General features: G+C 44.8%; 1 protein-coding gene across 1 annotated transcript in view; it reads left to right on the top strand.

Moving 5' to 3' along the window:
• The first annotated feature begins 953 nt into the window (after window positions 1-953).
• The window catches only part of LOC108496344 (protein LYRIC-like), a 28,403-nt gene continuing 11,897 nt past the window's right edge, over window positions 954-17,459 (top strand). The window contains exons 1-6 of the mRNA XM_017812981.1: window positions 954-1,064; window positions 1,176-1,277; window positions 11,724-11,783; window positions 12,965-13,055; window positions 14,493-14,561; window positions 16,388-16,603. Coding sequence (XP_017668470.1) covers window positions 954-1,064; window positions 1,176-1,277; window positions 11,724-11,783; window positions 12,965-13,055; window positions 14,493-14,561; window positions 16,388-16,603 — 649 coding nt within the window. The remainder of the gene's footprint in view (window positions 1,065-1,175; window positions 1,278-11,723; window positions 11,784-12,964; window positions 13,056-14,492; window positions 14,562-16,387; window positions 16,604-17,459) is intronic.

Below are 17,459 nucleotides of genomic sequence, written 5' to 3'. Positions count from 1 at the left end.
ATTTACTATCTTATTTTGTAGTAATAGCCCCTAGTGAATGTCACTGAGCTTGTGACAGGTGTGAGTCACAAACATACTGAGACACACTTCTGAATGAGGGGCTCACTCCAGTTCACTGCTATTCACTGCTTATTTATTGCTTGGAGGTTGGCCCCCTAGATCAACCAAGATAAAACTCAACTTGCCACTGAAGCTCGGTGACTTTGAAAAAAAGACTTTCTGAGAGCACCACCTGCACTTATTCATCAGGTGGGTGGAGAAATTTCCTATCCGGGCGCAGCAAAGATGTGGCTCCAGGCGCTCTGCTCAGCGTTCTGCTGGCGGCGGTAAACTGCTATTTCCCTGAGGATCAGCCCGAGATGAGAGCGCATCACGCGCTGCGTTACATGGCAGTGCTTGTCATCATCACAGCGATGGTGCTCGATAACGACTTGTTTGTCACGGTGCCTGACAACTCAAGTACATCTCTAAAAACTCTTCTGTCTAGACTGGGGGAAATTTGCAGAAAAGCATCACTTGCGAGCATCCCTGCACACGCCGATTCTCGGTCAAACATCTGCTCTCAAACCACTGCCGATGCCCGCAGCTCTGCTGCTTCGAACCGCATCGCGTTCTTCTTTCATCATGTACCACTTCCATAGGGAAGATCTATTCGATGCATTAACCCCTTCCTGCCCCCAGACCAGCCTCACACGCGCCCGGGGAGTCCCATTCCCGCCCTCCCGCACCGCGCACCCGCCCCCCCGGCCGAGCCCTTGGCGACGAGGCTCCCGTAAGCACCGACGTGTCCGCGCCCCCCGGCTCCCCCCGCATCCCCCGCCCCGGCCGGCCGGTCCCCCCCGCCCGCGCGGCTCCGCAGCCGCACTGGTGCCGCTCCGGGCGGCGGAGAGCGCGGCTCCGGCACCAACTTTGGGAGCGGAGCGGAGCATCCCGGTGCGGGGCGCGGCGCGGCCATGCTGGGGCCGGCGGCGCGGCTGGCGCTGGGCGCGGGGGAGCTGCCGGGGCGGCTGCTGGCGCTGCTCTGGCCGGCGCTGGTCCTGGCGGCCGCCGCGGCCGCGCTGATGGTCCTGGTCCTGCGGGGACTGCGGGGCCGCCGGGCCGCGCCGGGACCCCCCCGCCGCCGCGCCGCCGGGGAGGCGCAGGAGCAAGAGGAGGAGGAAGAGGAGGAGGAGGAGGAGGAGGAGGAGGAGGGGGAGGATGCCCTCGCGGGGGCCGGCGGCCGGGCGGCCGGGGCGCTGCCGTCGCGGCAGCCGGAGGAACAAAGGCGCACGGCGCAGGTAAGGTTAGTGGGGGGGGGTCGCGCCTGGCCCGCCCTCCCGGGACGGGACGATCATCCTTCCCTCTTTCCTCCCCAGCACCTTTTCACCGTGCAGAGAACAGCCCTGCAGACAGCCCGGTCTGCACCCTCTGCTCCTGGCCCCACAGGGCTGCAGCCCTCCCATCTCATCCCATCTCATCCAATCCCGCCTACATCGGCACCCTCCCGAACTCTCTGTGTGATATAGCGGTGAGGGGATGAGCATTCCCCGTGCTGAGCCCCGAGCTGAGCCCCGTGGTACCATCCAGATGACAGGTTGCCCGAGCACCTGGCTGGGGATTTCTGGCGCTGGCCTTTCATTTGCCGCTTTGTCTAAGAGCATAACAACAGATGGGATTCATCCTTTTTGAAGGGAATTAAAAAAGCTCCAGTTAATGTCCATCGTATAAAGAAGGAGTATGCGAGAATAGTATTGGCACTGTGGTGTTAATACAATGGGCTAATAATATACTCCAAATCAAAGCCTTGTTGTTATTGCACTGATACGTGGTAGTGGCTCTGAGCTGATGACCATGCCACCCTGTTGAATACAGGCTGTGAGCTTGATTTGATGCACAGTGCTGAAGTTTCCGTATGACATTGTCATGACTGTGTCACTCTGACATGCTGTAAGCTGTCTGTGGCAGAAAATCCTGCTCTAAATTACAGAAAACAATTTCATTGAGGCACTGTAATATGTAAAGTGCAGCTCTCAGGGGAACATACCAAACATACACATGTATTTAAAAATAATACATCAAGCTTTTCTGAACATTTTAATCTGTTACTATTACCTCCTAGGTCTCGTTTCTGATAAAGACAAACAAAATGAATTTGCAGGGATTTTTTTTTTAACTGCGCTATAAAATAAGTGGTTTTGTTCCTCATGAACAGAAATATGTCAGGCTTTCCATCAAAGCACTAGTTTTCAGGGTTTTATTATTTTGTTCTGGGAGTTGTAACTTTTAGTTGACTATATTTTAATAGACTATTTCATTTTAGAGCATTTTTTTCTTTCATCACTGAGGGCAGAATATTGGCCTGACAACACAGGTATCCCTGAATTAGTAAAGAACAATTAAATCAAAAAGCAATCCAGACAGAACTGCCCATGTCAAGGTGTGAAGAGGAATTTCAGCAACAATTTTATTAAAGCTTTATAATTATCAATACTAGATAACTTGATTTGGCTGCAGAACAAATGAAAATTTTCCAGAGCCACCAATTATTGCAGGCAGTGCAGGGCAGAAAGGGGGGACACCCACCTGGTCTCATTTCTGAGAAAGACAAACAAAATGAATTTTCGGGAATTTTTTTTAAGTGTGCTATAAAATAAGCGTGTTTGTCTCTCATGAACAGAAAGGTGTCAGAGACAGGCCAGGTGCTGTGGTGATGACAGGGTTATTAGTTCAAGCTGAAGACATTGATTTAGATAGATATCTTCTAATCAGAGGTGCTGCATCTCACAGGCCTGAGTAACAGAAACGAAAGAAGAGGAGGTATAAACTGAAGGGATGAATTTGTTTATAGTCATCTGCAGTTTCTGCCATTAATCTCATCTTTTCCTGCACTGAGCGATTCTTACTCTTGAGGGGCCAGATTCTAACAGTTGCATTTGCAGAGAGTAGCATCATCCTCTGTATGAGACTCACTGACTATTATGCAGAGTACAGAAAACATGGTCCTGAGGAGGTGAAGGATGAGACGAGGATGATCAAGAAAAATAACTTCAAAGATCCTAGAGAGAGATAACCCAGGGAAAACATCATACATGCTGAAATGAAAAACAGAGGCTTGTCCTCCCACGACAGTACCCTGCCCTTTCTCTTCTCTATTTGTCTCTTTTGTTTTCTTTTCCCCATCCCCCCTTCTCCACTGCTTCTTGTCATTTCCCATCATGTTATCTCTGTCTTTGGAACATCATATCCTTGAGGCAAAAACTTTATCTCCTTACATAAGTGTAAAACGCTGCATGCTGCTTTGGCACTTAGCTGATGCAAGGATGCCAGAACAGCAAAACACCTTTGATATGCTGAAATTTGCATATGAAAATCTCCACCAAGGCAGTATCAGAGGTATTATTGATAAGAAAGTCTCCCATCCATAGACATGGCCAATACCATAAGCTGGGGTATGCATGTCTTACAGGATGGGAGCCCCTCTCTGCTGCCTGCTGAGGTATGAAGCCAAGAGACAATTGCCTCCAGTGCTCAGGTGTGTTGATACATCCCAGCAGCCAAACATCTGCATATCCTGGAGTGGTGAATAAGTGAAGATCTTAATTAAAAGCAGCTAGGTGGTTAATTATTTTTTCAATTTGGGATGCAAGTTTGCCAATGATTCCCTGTCACTTCCCCATGGGTGGGCTGTGAGACTGCCTTCCCACGGAATCTGCTCTTACACAGCTGCAGTTGTCTGATGTAGGACTGATCTTCTTCCCTCTGTGTGCCCCTACTCCCCATTAGGCAGCCAGCACCTTCCCAGGAGCTGAAGGTGCCTTCAGCTTTCTGCAGGGTTCCTCTCCTGTACAGCTCTGAGCCACAGCCCAGTCTGCCCAGCCACCTCCATCTAAACCCCTCCCAGGTCCAAGTCACTAAAATACAACAGTTCATGACTGTGTTGGTGTCTCCCAGTGCCAGTGCTGCTGGCAGGCAGCATTCATGCCTTTCATCTCATTACCTGCTAACTTCAAGTATGGCAGAGTAAGAGCCTGGAGGGATGACTAGTCCCAGAGCAGGCTGTGCACTGTTAGACCCCGACTAAGTGGCTTCCACAGCCCATGTGAGATAAGTCTATTGAACAAACTCTCACAGGATCATAGAATGGTCTGTTTTGGAAGGGGGTCTTGAAGATCATCTAGTTCCAAACCCCTGCCATGGGCAGGGACACCTTCCACTAGACCAGGTTGCTCAGAGCCCCATCCAACCCAGCCTTGAACACTTCCAGCGATTGAGAAGCCACAGCTTCTCTGGGCAACTTGTGCCAGTGCCTCACCATGCTTACAGTAAATAATTTTTTCCTAATATCTAATCTAAACCCTCCTTCAATTTGAACCCATTCCCTCTTGTCCTTTCACTACATGCTCTTGCCCCATCTTTCCTGTAAGTTCCCTTCAGGTACTGGGAGGCCTCAGTTAGGTCACTGTTGTGGTTAAGGAATCATACTCCCCAATTCAGTGTCCCCACCAAGACTCACCAAACCACCTGTTGGTCTCTCGTGCTCCCCTGCTTTCCCCCTCCCCCTCTCCTTCCCTGCAGTGGCAGGATGGAGAGGAGAATTGGAGCTGGCAAAAGGCAAAGATCACAGATTGAGATAAGAACAATTTACTGGAAACAGCAATGAGATAAGAAAACTAACAGTAACAGCAAGGATACTAAATGACAGGGTCCAAGAAAAGACAAAGAAAAAACCCTGACAATAGACAATACTGGATGGCTCCCTCTGCCACCCTTACTTGACCAGAAGGAACCCATTCTCCCTAGAAGAGAGTCCCTTTCCCCTGTCCCAGCAATGACGGTGAGGTGGTGTAAAATAATCTTCTTGTCCTGGCCATGCCACCTCCTGGTACTGCAAAAAATTAGCCCTGTCCCGGCTGGAAGCAGGAGAGTCACCCTGAAGCCTTCTCTTTTCCAGGCTGAACAATCCCAATTCCCTCAGCCTTTCCTCATAGCAGAGGTGCTCCATCCCTCATCAACTTGGTGGCCTCCTCTGGGCTTGCTCCAGCAGGTCAGTGTCCTTCCTGTGCTGGGGACCCCAGGGCTGGATGCAGTACTTGAGGTGGGGTCTCACCAGAGCAGAGTAGAGGGGCAGCATCCTGTCCCTCAACCTGCTGCCCACACTACTTTGGATGCAGCCAGGACACAGTTGGCTTTCTGGGCTGCCAAGCACATGTTGCCAGCTCATGTCCAGTCTCTTATCCACCAGCACCTGCAAGTCCTTCTGCCTCAGGCTACTCTCAATCTGTTCGTCCCCCACTTTGTTCAAATGGATGCATGGTCTTCACACGATCATACAAGAACATTTTGAATGTGATCTCATTATGCATCACACATAACAAGTTACATTCTGGCTGTCGTCACACACACATACACACAAAACCTTCTGGAAATTATGCTGGAGGGCGTCTAGTCTTTTTCAGGATAGCCTTTTCCCTCATTTCTTTCAGGAAATTTCTAGCAAGACTTGCTGGAGGCCAACTGATCTGGATGGGATTGCTGTTGAGTGTTGGGGTTTGTGTTTATTCAAAGTTTTTGGGTTGTTCTGCAAATTGGTCAGTTCTAAATAAGAACTTTTTTTTACAAATGTAGTGACTTCTAAAAAATGTAGACAACTTCTAAAAATATTTATTATCTGATACATTAAAAAAAAAAAGCTTTCTGCTTTTCAGAAGTGTCTTTATGAAGTGGAGATGCTTCTTGCAGAGATTGCTTAACTGTACCAGAACTAAAGATCCATCCCCTCAGCTCCAGAGGTTTTGCAGACATATCTTTTCTTTTACCTCTTCAGGTAAAAGATTAATTACCTTTCTTCATGCCAAAGCAACACAGTTGCACAATTATTTTTATACAGCTCTCTTGGATGAGAATTAATTTTGAAAGTATCCTGAAAAGTGTTGGAGTTTGGTAATTGCCTCCTTAAAATGGAGCCTTTATCCCTTGTTGGGATGGTGCTCTAATTAATCAGAATAGCAGATCCCAAGAAATTGGTTTCTTCATTCCTCTTCTCAACAGTGGTTTTAATCCACTCACACAGGTTTCTTTCTTTCCCCAGATGATAAGAGCAGCTGAACAGAGGCAGGTACCCGTCAGCTCCATGTGTTTATGGCTGCTGTGTATGGCTTCTTGTGTGTCCTGGGAAGGCTGGCCAGCAGGAGGATACGTAATGTAGGCAGCATCATCCTAGGGCTGCTTCCCTAAGTTTTCTCTTGAAATTACTTATGGATATGAATGGCTACAGCTGCAGTTCTGGTCCTCACTTCTTGTTATCAACCTGTGTTTGTGCTCAAGGGGTTCCTATGGGCAACTTCATCCCTGGGAATATGTGCAGAGGAACAGGTTTTCTGCACTGATTTTCCATGTGGTTCTTGGAGCATCCATTTGATGGGAGCCCTACCTCTTTCTTTTCTAAGTGAGGGGCCTTAAGCGAAGGGGGAAATTTCAGGTATTCCTGGTGTGTATTTCTCATATAATTCTGTCTATTCATTGTGTATGTTTCCCATGTAATTTTACCTTCCAACAGACTCTTCTTTCCTACTCAGAACACATTTGTCTGAGGTGATTTTTTCAGGGAAAACATTCCATTAACACATACAAATAATAGCTATTAATAATAAGCTTATTATTAATATTATTACTAATAGTAATTACAGTATTTATCACAAACCAAGATCCTGCTCTCTTTTCCCTCCCCTTTGCAGGTATATCTGTGCAGTGTTGTGAAAAGCCATGCCACAAAGAAGCTCCTTTATGTTCCTCTGCCATTCATGAAGAGCCCTCAGTTTCCTTTGCTAATGAACCAAATATGGGGAATTTTTGGCTTCTCATTGTCACCTTAGCAGAAATTGGCATTGTGTTACCCTTTCTCTAGTTGTTAGGATTGAATGAGTAATTTTCTTTGAATCTGATACTTTCCTGTCTCTCTGGTGGCCTTTGCCTCTGCCTAAACCCCATCCTTTCTCCTCTGACAAATGCAGTCTCGTCCTTTCCCATCCACCTGGTTCCCACTGATACAGGGAATAAGACTCCCAGAGTGAAGTCCATCATCAGCACAAGACCATGTGACAAAGCCAGACTGGCCAGGATGTCTGCTTCCATTTATGAAAATCTGGATCAGAATTAATGAGAGCCAGTGCTGCTTCATTTCCCAACACATTTGTCATGCGGGTTGCTCATTGTCTGCGGATGGAGCAATACGAGCTGCTGTCTGGCCACAGCAGCACTTGGGTTTGCTCACCCTGTGGCTGAGCCCCCACTCTGTGCACAGGAGACAAGAACCCATCTGCAGAGAGCAAACCGGAGTGCAAGCGGTGCTGCAAATATCCAACTCATAGCGTGGAGAGTAGGGAGTAAAGACCAGATCTTCCAGAGGGTGCTGAGGGTGATGAAGTTCTTGTTGAACATCTACTGAGAAATCTGAGAGTGTAGTGATACCTTGTTCAGTATAACACAGAGTATTTAAGGAAGGTTATGTAGTGCCCTGGTTAGAAATTCCTTTCCTTTTGTTCTTTTCTCCTCCCCCTTCCCTTATTTTTTCAATTTGGTGCATTTTGGTGTTACTTTTGTCATACCAGTATTGCCTTTTAGCCTAAATCCACCACATTTATTTTGTGTTGTAATATAAAGTGAAAAAAATAAAATGGTTTTTGCACTGGAAATGAACACTAAGAAACAATTTAATTGAAGTATTTCTTAAATCTGGAAATGGTTTTGTGTTCACAGACCCCCTGCCAGAATGGGGTAGTCTTGCTTCCTTTCATTTCCAGTGTCCAACCCACTTAATTTGAGTTTTCTGAAAGTGGTAGCTGAAAACAATTTTCTGAATTTTATTCATGTTCTTAAATGAATTCCCTGATTTCCAGTGTGTGAAGCATATAATAGCTCCCCTTGGGTTTCATAGGCTGAGTTTATTTTGTCCTAGTATCCCTCTACTGGGCAAACCTTTCCATGCCTTCCTAAGGAAGGCAATTTTAAGCACTTTCCCCAAGAGGGACAAAGGGCAGTTAGCGAACCTGAAGCGAACCTGAACACAATTTTTAATTAATCCTGTAACCAGTTGGTGGCACTGAGATGTGAAAGCAGGCTGCCTGATCTGATAGACACTTACAAACCTGTTGGGTTTTACAAAACTGACTAGTCTCACAAAATTATTGAAATGCATAAAGGTAAGTCTCTAGGGGTACAGCTTTATGGCTTCAAATACACAGTTTATATACTAATGATTAAACTCAGTATTTTGTAACATTTGAAGACCTGTCACTTTGCCTCCTTTCTTTGAGGCTTTATGTAGAACTATATTAACAGCATAAAATAAATTAAACACTAGCTCAAAAGAATCAATCAGAAATTGCTAGTTTCAGAGCAATCATCAGAAATATAAACTTAGGTTACATAAAAAGGGGAAAAAGGCAGGGGGTGTGGGGGAAATCCTGTTCCACTGGGTCACGAAGCAAATGGCCATGAACTAAAAATAATCTTCCTATTGTTCCACAGAATGTGAGTAGAAATTAATATGCTAAGTCTTATTCCACTAAAAGTCCCGATTCTGCTTCTCTGCATATATTTAATGTATTTGGAATTGCATTGATGACTTTATAAAGTCACTTTATGTGGTGGGTTTAGATGTGTTTTCCCTGTACAAAACTACGTTTTTCATTGAGAAAAAATTTACCCTGACAATATTCATTTCTCTTTAATGATTCCATTAGGTTAAATGCAATAAAATAATGAAAATTCCCTTTTCCTTTTCAGAATGGCCAAACGGCATGATAAAGAGGCATGACTAATCCCTTACCCTGAGGGCTTCGAAAGGGAAGAATAGGGTAGGGTGGGGTTCCTCAGCCACACAGCCAGCTTACTGCCTGAAAAGGGGTTGGATAAAGGCAGGATTTGATACAAAAGGTCAGGCTAACATAATACCTTTCCACTGAAAGGAAGTAGAACTCAGTAAAAATTCTTGGTGAGGAAAGGAAGGGAATTACTGCTATTATATATATTATATATGCTGCTATACTGAAGGACGGTGAAGAAGCAACAAATATTTCAGGTTTGAAAGAAGACCATCACCGCGGTGGGCTGTTTGGTGAGAGCATCAGTCAGTGGTCAAGTGTGATATTGTTTTGCACTAAGGTGATCATTAGGAAGGATGCAACAAGGTTCAAGAGTCCCAGGTGGGTACTTAGGGCTGAGCAGCCAGTCAGTCACCATGAAGACCCCTGGAATATAGTAAATGACTGTCAACAGTATATTTTTAACCTCTTAGTCAGTAATGGAGAGAGAGGGGGATGTTTGTCTAGCAGATGAAATAACATTTAAGTAGTAAATGTTGTGCTTGTCTGGTAAAAGCATACAGGTTTTACCCGTATAAAAACAGTCAGGTTGGCAAAGAGCTAAAACAAAGTGCTGCAATTTTTCCAGCTTCTTGCTTGCTGTCATTTATACGGAGAGAAAGACTAGGAACGTGATCCTGCCCCAGCTGAGACAAGTCTGTCAGAGTCAATATAGTTTCCATCGTCCTTAATCCTCTGTTGCACTCAACATTTTCCCTCTGGAGTTCTCATTGCCTACGTCAGGGCTCTGTACAGCCTTGGGCTGTGCTCCGTTAGGGCAGCCTAGGGCAGGAAGGCAGTTGCATGTCCTTAATCTTGACATCTCCTTGTCTTTGCCTGTAGTCTCTTATACTTGCAGAAGCATCTTGACGTAAAGAGAGGCTAACAGGAGGTGGGATGTCTCTTATCCTCTGTATGTGTCTGAAAGAAGGCAAGAGAGCATCCTCCTTGCTCCTAAGTTGCCACTGCTGTTTCTGTGCCCACGGTGGCAGTCTTGCTCAAAGTGCCTTCGTTTGGGAGGTCCATTTACAAAGCCTTTAGATTTCATTATGAGAACCGGGAAATCATCAGGGTTTGATGACACTAGGAAGGAATATTGCACTTACATGTTGTGTGGCTTCCCCCAGTAATGCCTTCTTGTATTTATCACATAAAATTCAGCTTTCCTGAAGTCCTCTGTCATATAGTGGAAAGTCACCTCCCCCCATATTCCATTTTGCATAGGAATTGTTCTTCACTAAGACATGATCTTATTTGTATTTTCACACATTAAAGTGGACAGAAGCATATGCTGAGAAACAAGGAATAGTGTAAGCTCAGGTTTTTCCATTTCCACATGGTTCAAATTTTCAGCAAATACTCCTGGTTTTGTATTTTATGTCCCACATCATATGTGAGAGGCTACTTCCCTTCCTGCTGCAGGTAGAGTGGGATTTTTTCCTTGAACAGAGCAGGAGATGGAAAATGGTTTCTTTTGTGGTGGGGTTTATGGAGTGCCTCTAGTAAATGAACCTGAGAGTCTTAGAAGAGAGATGACTGCCCGTGGGAAAATCCAAAATGGCCTTGCTAGCTATTACAAAATGTAATGGATTTTAACACAGAAGTAATTATTTTGCTAGTGAATGTTCAGAACAATATAATTGTAACAATAATATTGTTTGTAATTGACAGCTAAGGGAGATGGAAAAGATGTGGACCACTTTGGCTTAAGTTTATAATATGAAGCTGGTGGAATTAATTACTGATATAACAGGCAGGGGTTTTGTCTCCTGTTACTGTGATATTTTACTGGAAGACCTAGAATCAGTATTGTCTGTGTGCAAACTCCACAATTCTGGAGCTTTCCCTCCTATTAATTGTGGTACATCAGATGAACACCAGCCTGCTGGGTCCCTGTCCACCACGGGCTTGTAACTGGTCTGGAATTCCAAGCAAGCACCTCCAGGGACAAAGCACTTGCCAGCATGCAGGTGCCTGTCATGCTGTCTTTAACTTGCACTTCAAACTAGACCTTTCTGAGACTTGTGAAAAATAGCTCTGAAATCCCCAAAATACCAAAGAGATGAGCACTAACAGTCTGAAGGACTGCTGCCCCACTGAGCTTGACAGGGACAGGCATGGGCAGTCACCCAGGGGATTTTATTTGCTGGTAACTAATCACTGCCACAGTGTCTCATGGACAGAGATGACTTATGAGAAGGGTGAGCAGCCACAAGTGGAAGGAGGTTCTGCCTTGTCTTGGATGCTGCTGGCTCTGCATAGTGTACAGTGGCCCTTTTTGGCACAGCCCTTGCTGTGTCAGCTGCAGATTTACACTCTCCCATCTCTGTATCTGGAGGCTGGCCATTGCCAGGGAATTCTGAGACAGCTGAGACATTAATCAAACCATAATTTGAAAAGTCCTTAAACTTTCATTGTTTACTTTACAGGGTCTAGGTAGGATGAAAGCCATTCTTTTAGCTGGTCAGATAGATTTGATAAGGTCCACCCCAACCAGTAAACAAGAATTGAAATAAGAGTTCTCCTGTCTATGCTGTTGTTTTAAGACAGGCTTACCCTATTTGAAAAACAACTTTGATCCTAGACAAATCTTAGGATAAACCACAAATATGTCTGCTTTGGAATAAATCTGTGTGGAGTTTCTGGATTTACATTCATAAAGGCTTAGCTAACACTAATTAATTTGGAATAAATTACTCCAATTAGAACAAGGCCAGAAATTCTAGCCCAGATTTGTACAGCAGGTTATTTAGCTGTGTCTTTCAGAGTATTATAAGTTTTATAGGAAGGTTTTGAAGTAATTGTATTTACATGTATATTTAAACATACAAACACATGCATGTATATATTCCATAATACATTTTTTTACTGTCCATCTTCTAGGTCCCAGTAAATGGCCAAGTTATCACATCAGTCAACATCAGAGAGAAAAAGCTCCTCAAGGTACCAGCAAGAGTTTTAGAGTTTATATGTTGTCTTTGAAGAGACAGTTGTTTTAAGAATGTTCCCTTTTTTAAGGTAATTTTTTCTTCCTGGTTTTGGTGCACTTAAGGGATGACTTAGGAATATAAGACCATGTAATTTTCTGGCACAGTCACACTGTAGTGATTGTCACTGTCACCATAAGTGGGATGGTCTCATCATCCAAGCCCAAGTGTGTGCTGGGATCTCCTGTATTCCATTTCCAGCTCTGACAGGATACGTGTCCTTGGATCTGTTTAAGGGTTTTATCTTGGGCATTGAGCAGTCGTACTGGTGTGGGGGAAAGGGTCAGTGCCAAGACACTTCCAAGTTCCAACTTCCAAGTTGCCCAGAGAAGTTGTGGATGTGTTCAAGGCCAGGCTGGATGGAGCTTTGAGCAATTTGGTCTAGTGAAAGGTGTCCCTGCCATGGTAGGGCAGTGGAAACTGGATGATCTTTAAGGTCCCTCCTAAGCCTTTCAGTGATTCTATGATTCTAAATGAGGAGCAGCCCCTGAGCCTGGCCAGGGAACTGTTTCTGGCAGGGGTTTCCCATCTTGGAAAAGTCAAGAACCACTGTGTTTAAACTACAACATTCAAAACGGAAGGCTTAAGTTTGAGTTGAAACAGCTCTACTGTTTCAACTGAAAATGGGCTCAGCTACTCCCATGCCCTTTCAGATTAGTGTAAACTACAGATACCTTCATTAAAAATAGGCTGTTCCATGGTTTTGGTGTTCTTGATTTTTTTTTTTTTTTAAGCATTGGTAGGGTCCTAATTCTTGATTTCAGCATTCTTGCTTTTGAAGGGGGTAAATACTTTCAGACTTTTCTCTTTTATAGGCAGAAAATTAGGACTTAGAAATGAAGAATGCAAATCTTCTACAGAGCAGGTACCTGAATAAAAATGTGAGCTTTCTAATCTAGCAGATAAATTAAGATTTGTAGGCCCAAAGTGATAGCATTTAGTGGTTTGGAGTTTGCAATAAAATCTTCTCAGGAAGACTTTTGCCCCCATTTAAGGATTCCAGCAACCTCTTGTTCTCTCTGAGTACCATGGGTGGTCTCCCTTTCAAAACTACTGCCCTGACTCTCTTTTTCTTCATGATTAAATGTAACAAATACCTGTTTTATCTTTCTGCTGTGTATCTCCTGTATACTGTAGCCCAAGAAGAAGAGGAAAATCCAGTGCTCAGACAAGGAGGTGCCAAAAGATCTGCTTTCTGTGGAAAAAGACAAACCGCAAGAAGAGGAAGGTAAAAAAAGATTTGGTTATTCTGTTACCTGATGTATATTACGAAACAGTAACACAGGATGAAACATGTCAACAGGGAGGTCTTCTCAACTGTTCCAGTGTTCTGCACTATTGGAGAAAGTTGCCAGTTTGAGAGTTGTTTCTATCACCTGCTTCTTACAACGTGGACAGGGGCCATGTGCTTTCCTGCCACGCTGCTCAGATCCTGAGCATCTTCACAAGGGTGGCAAATCTGCAGGTGAAGAAGCATCTCTGAAGTGATCAGAGGCCCATGGGGCAGCAAGGTCCTGTCTTCATGCTCTTCCTCTACTCCTGTGGCCCCTGCTATGCTGATCCTGTGCAGCTGGAGCTGTGGTCTTCCCAGGCAGTGTATTGTTGTGCCGTGACTGAGGCTGGTAAAGGCACTGGGGTAATATACAGCCAATTTCTAGCATGCCAGTGAGCAGAGCCAAGATCTTTGTTTGCAAGCAGATCTACAGAGAAATCTGGCAGAGGCCAGCAAGGCTCAGGCAGCTAGAATTTCATTGGAAAATACATTGCATCCCATGAGCCCCTCTGTGCCTTCCCCCACCAAGGGTAATATTGAAAACAACAAATTCTAAGCTTTCCTGGGCTTAAAAGATTATAATGTGATTAGTGTGGTGGTGAGAGCAAAAGAAGCCCTTGCTTGCTGTTGGTCCGGAGTCCTTCCTCGGGCCTGGTGTCAGAGGGCCTGCAAAGCTGCTGGGGGAAAAGGGGACACAGTAGAGGCTTTCTTCAAATGGATCTGTAGTTTTTCTGAATGGATGAGCCAGCTGAACTGTTTCATGTGTTATTTGTGGATGCTTCAGAAAAAGAAAGTGTTTGTCTTGGTCAAATCTAGGGACTCTGTTTTTTCTTCATTAACCATTTGTGCTGCAGGTCCCTCCTCTGACTTCTTGGGTCATGGAGAGCGTGGACAGAGGTAGAATGTGGCCCCACTGGTGTGAACAAATGTGTGTGGAAACCAGCTGAGTGGTAGAGGCTGTCCACACATCAGAACAAGTCTTAGAGTATGTTCAGGGCTAGAGAAACCCAGTAAATTGAAACCTTATTTAACAGTTGAGATTTTCATTAATTTCTCCCTGCTGACAAATATACAAGGCGGTTGATGCTCTGCTATGACATCTCCCCTGAGGGAAAGGGGTGTCACATCAGCTGACACACAGGACAGGAGAATATGTGCAGTTATGTGGGTCAGGACACATGACAGACAGGTTTGTGATGGGGATTTCTTATGTAACACATTTCTGCAGAGGCAGCAAAGGCTGCACACAGGGGAGATGTTGCAGGAGACCTGCAACCACTTTTACAGTCAACATCAGAAACAATCAGATAGCTATTCACCTTGGGCTAAGGAGTAAAGCCAATAAAGGAAGTTCTTTGTTAGCTTGAAAATGAACTTTGCTCTCTGTTGTAGGAGTTTGGCAGACCAAGATCAGCAGCCGTGAAAAGAGACACTTAAGGAAGGAAAGGCTGAAACAAAAAGGTAAATGTACAGGCTCAGTTCACACACCTGATCTGGCCAGGCTTGTCACCCCTCCTCACTTCCCAGCATCTTTCTGTTTGCTCTATTTGTCATTTGACAGCAAAGTCTTTGCACTTACTGAGGCTATTTACTTTAGAAAAGAGCCTTGGGAGCTCTTACCTGGGAGCTTGCCTTTTACTCCAGGCTCTCATTAAAACACATAGCATTACCCACAGGACACTGAAAGCAGGTGTCTGTTAGATCTGAGATCTACTAAAGGATTGGTGTTGTGTGGGTTACTTACTTTTGCCTGGCTCGGCAGAAGAAATTTTCTGATAATGGATGTATAAAAACCCATGTAATTTGCTCAGTTCCAAACAGGTTCTTTAGTCCAGGCCTGCCCAGAGTAAAGAACTATGACAGGGGGATATACTCTTATCCTAATGAGGTAAAATGAAACAACACTTTCTGCTCATTCCATGTTTTTCCTCTGGGTATTTCAAGGTGTCTGCCATGCACTTATACCTACATACATTTCTACTAATCATGCTATATGTAATAACCACTATATGAAACGGGTCATGGAATTAAGGCATTTGAAAGTGTTTTCATTAATTGTGATAAAATAATCAAAATAACCTGTAAATTTAATATATTACAGTAATATAGCTTATACAGCTAAGATAGGAATTTGGAATTGGGAGTTGCAGCTGGATATATGTGTGTGAGTTTGTGCACTGTCTGCAATAAGACTGTCTTAAAGTGCTCTCAGATGCTCTACTAAAATTGAAGGAAAATGAACAGCAAATTTTAATATGAAAATATACAGACATTTTAGGACTACTTTTTGATTATTAAATCAAGAGCTTGGATTTTTAACTCTTGGATTATCAACAGTTAAATACCTGGATGAGTCTCTAAGGGATTAAGATGCTGAGGTCTCTGCTTGCTTTCCAGCAAAGTAGATGGTTCCATATTTCTTTCTTCATGTAAACTGACCTGTTGGCATGGGTGTTACCAGCTGCACATGCAGAAGGTTAACCATGCATGGTTTAACCCTAAGGTCATGCAGGCATTAAGTGCTTTGCTGACCCAGGAAAGGGCGCTCAGTAGATCAAGTTGTAGTTGAAGGAAGCCCTTGGTGGGATCCTGGATCCTGGGTTGTCCAGGATGCTGAACCAAGTGATCATGTTAGTATGGGCATTTACAGAGCAGTGAGATGTATTCTAGGAAGAAAGCCTAACCCTGCTAAGTGCGGGTTGCTGTTCCCTATCAGAAGAGAAGCAGCAGCATCAGCATTAAGGTGAGTGAAGGTGGCGTTGTTGCCAGCAGTGGTCCCCTCTCCACTGGAGACCCAGGAAAATGCTTTGCTGTTCTGAAAGCTGGAGTCATAAAGTGCTTTAGGAGTCCTTTGAAGCAAAATATGTTGGAGATAATTGTCATTATTTAAAATATCCATATGCCTGGCGCTGATTTCTCTAGCAGCCTTGAACTAGCAATATCCAAGATGTTTGCTTTCTTGTTCCTTGGAGGTCCAGCTGTTCTCTTTCCCTCCCTTCACTGCTCTGGGTCTCCAGCTGGACTCTAGAGGCCTTGAACCACCCTTGCACTCAGGAAGGGACATGGAAGGCCTCTTTGGTGCCTTTTTTCTCACATGACCTTCATATTTGCTGCCTCAGAGTCCCATCACAGGCACTCTGCTTCACTGTAATCGTATCTGTAAATACTTTCAGTTGGAAATAGCCATTACCTCTGACGGGTTTAGAACAGGCTTTGTTCTATTGTTTCTTCAGTAAAAACTCTTCCTTGTAATTAAAAATAATTATGTAATGCTTATTCCCGAGAAGACCCCAGCAGAGCATCCCTGGGTAGCTCAGCGGTTGAGCCAGCCTTTGACTGGGATGAGAAGGGAGCGGTGTGGCCACTCACAGGGGACACCAGTGGTGGTGGAAAAGGTGCTCTCTTTGCCAAGGCAGAGTGTGGGGCCACGCTGAAGGCCTCAGGAGCCACACGGGAAGAATCAGTGCCCTCCCGGTCAGAAGAGGATATTTTCTCCAACGTAGGTGAGTGTGGGCATTCAAGCATTGCCAAGGGAAAGCTTCACAAATTGCTGTTTCCATCAGACATTCATCCTGCACACACAGTGTTGTCCACCCCCCTTGCACCCTGCTAGCTGTCATTTATTTCCCAGCAGTGTGAAAAGAGGGGTCTTTATGGCAGGAATTTCTTGCGTTGTAGACTACCTGCAGGGTGCAAGTTGTTTTCTACCCACAGGTATTTCGTGTTTGGCCCCTTGGAACCAAAGCCTTTCCGTCCGAGGTTGTTCTTACATGGTCAGAGTTAGACTGCAGGGTATATATCCACATGTTTCAAAGCACTATGAGGTAGGGTATTCCTAAATAAAAAGCATTTGGTTTTGACTACATTTTCTGATTAACAAAGCGTGATGGCTGGACTGATTGGTATATAAGGCCATATGATGACTCACCTTCAGTAGCAGTAATCCAGTATTCCGGTGATTCAGAAAATGCTCTTAGGTTGCTCTCACATGAGTTGTCTTCTCTGCTGATAGGGTCAATAGGGGGAGGACATTAGTACCATTTTTACTCTAATGCTTTCAAAAGGCCAAATTCCAGCTGATACTTGATGACAACTTCTGCCACCAGTGCATAAAGGGGACATCAGTTCAGATGAGTGAGGAATTTAAGTCCAGAGAAGGGCCATGCTGGTGTGACATGCATGTTGAAGGGCTGAGAAGGTGTGCATGGTGATGGAGCTGGACACCATAAAGGTGTTTTCTCCTTGCTTGATTCTTGTTCAGCAACAGCAGTGGATGCAGGCTTGGGATGGAGAGAACACAGAAGGCCTGTAATGAGATTGGGAGAGCGAGATAGAAACTGCTGCCACCAGCTGTGAACA

The sequence above is a fragment of the Lepidothrix coronata genome, unplaced genomic scaffold (genome assembly GCF_001604755.1).
Source record: "Lepidothrix coronata isolate B3197 unplaced genomic scaffold, Lepidothrix_coronata-1.0 Scaffold39, whole genome shotgun sequence".
Classification (NCBI taxonomy): domain Eukaryota; kingdom Metazoa; phylum Chordata; class Aves; order Passeriformes; family Pipridae; genus Lepidothrix; species Lepidothrix coronata.
This window is presented reverse-complemented; position numbering and strand designations above follow the sequence as displayed.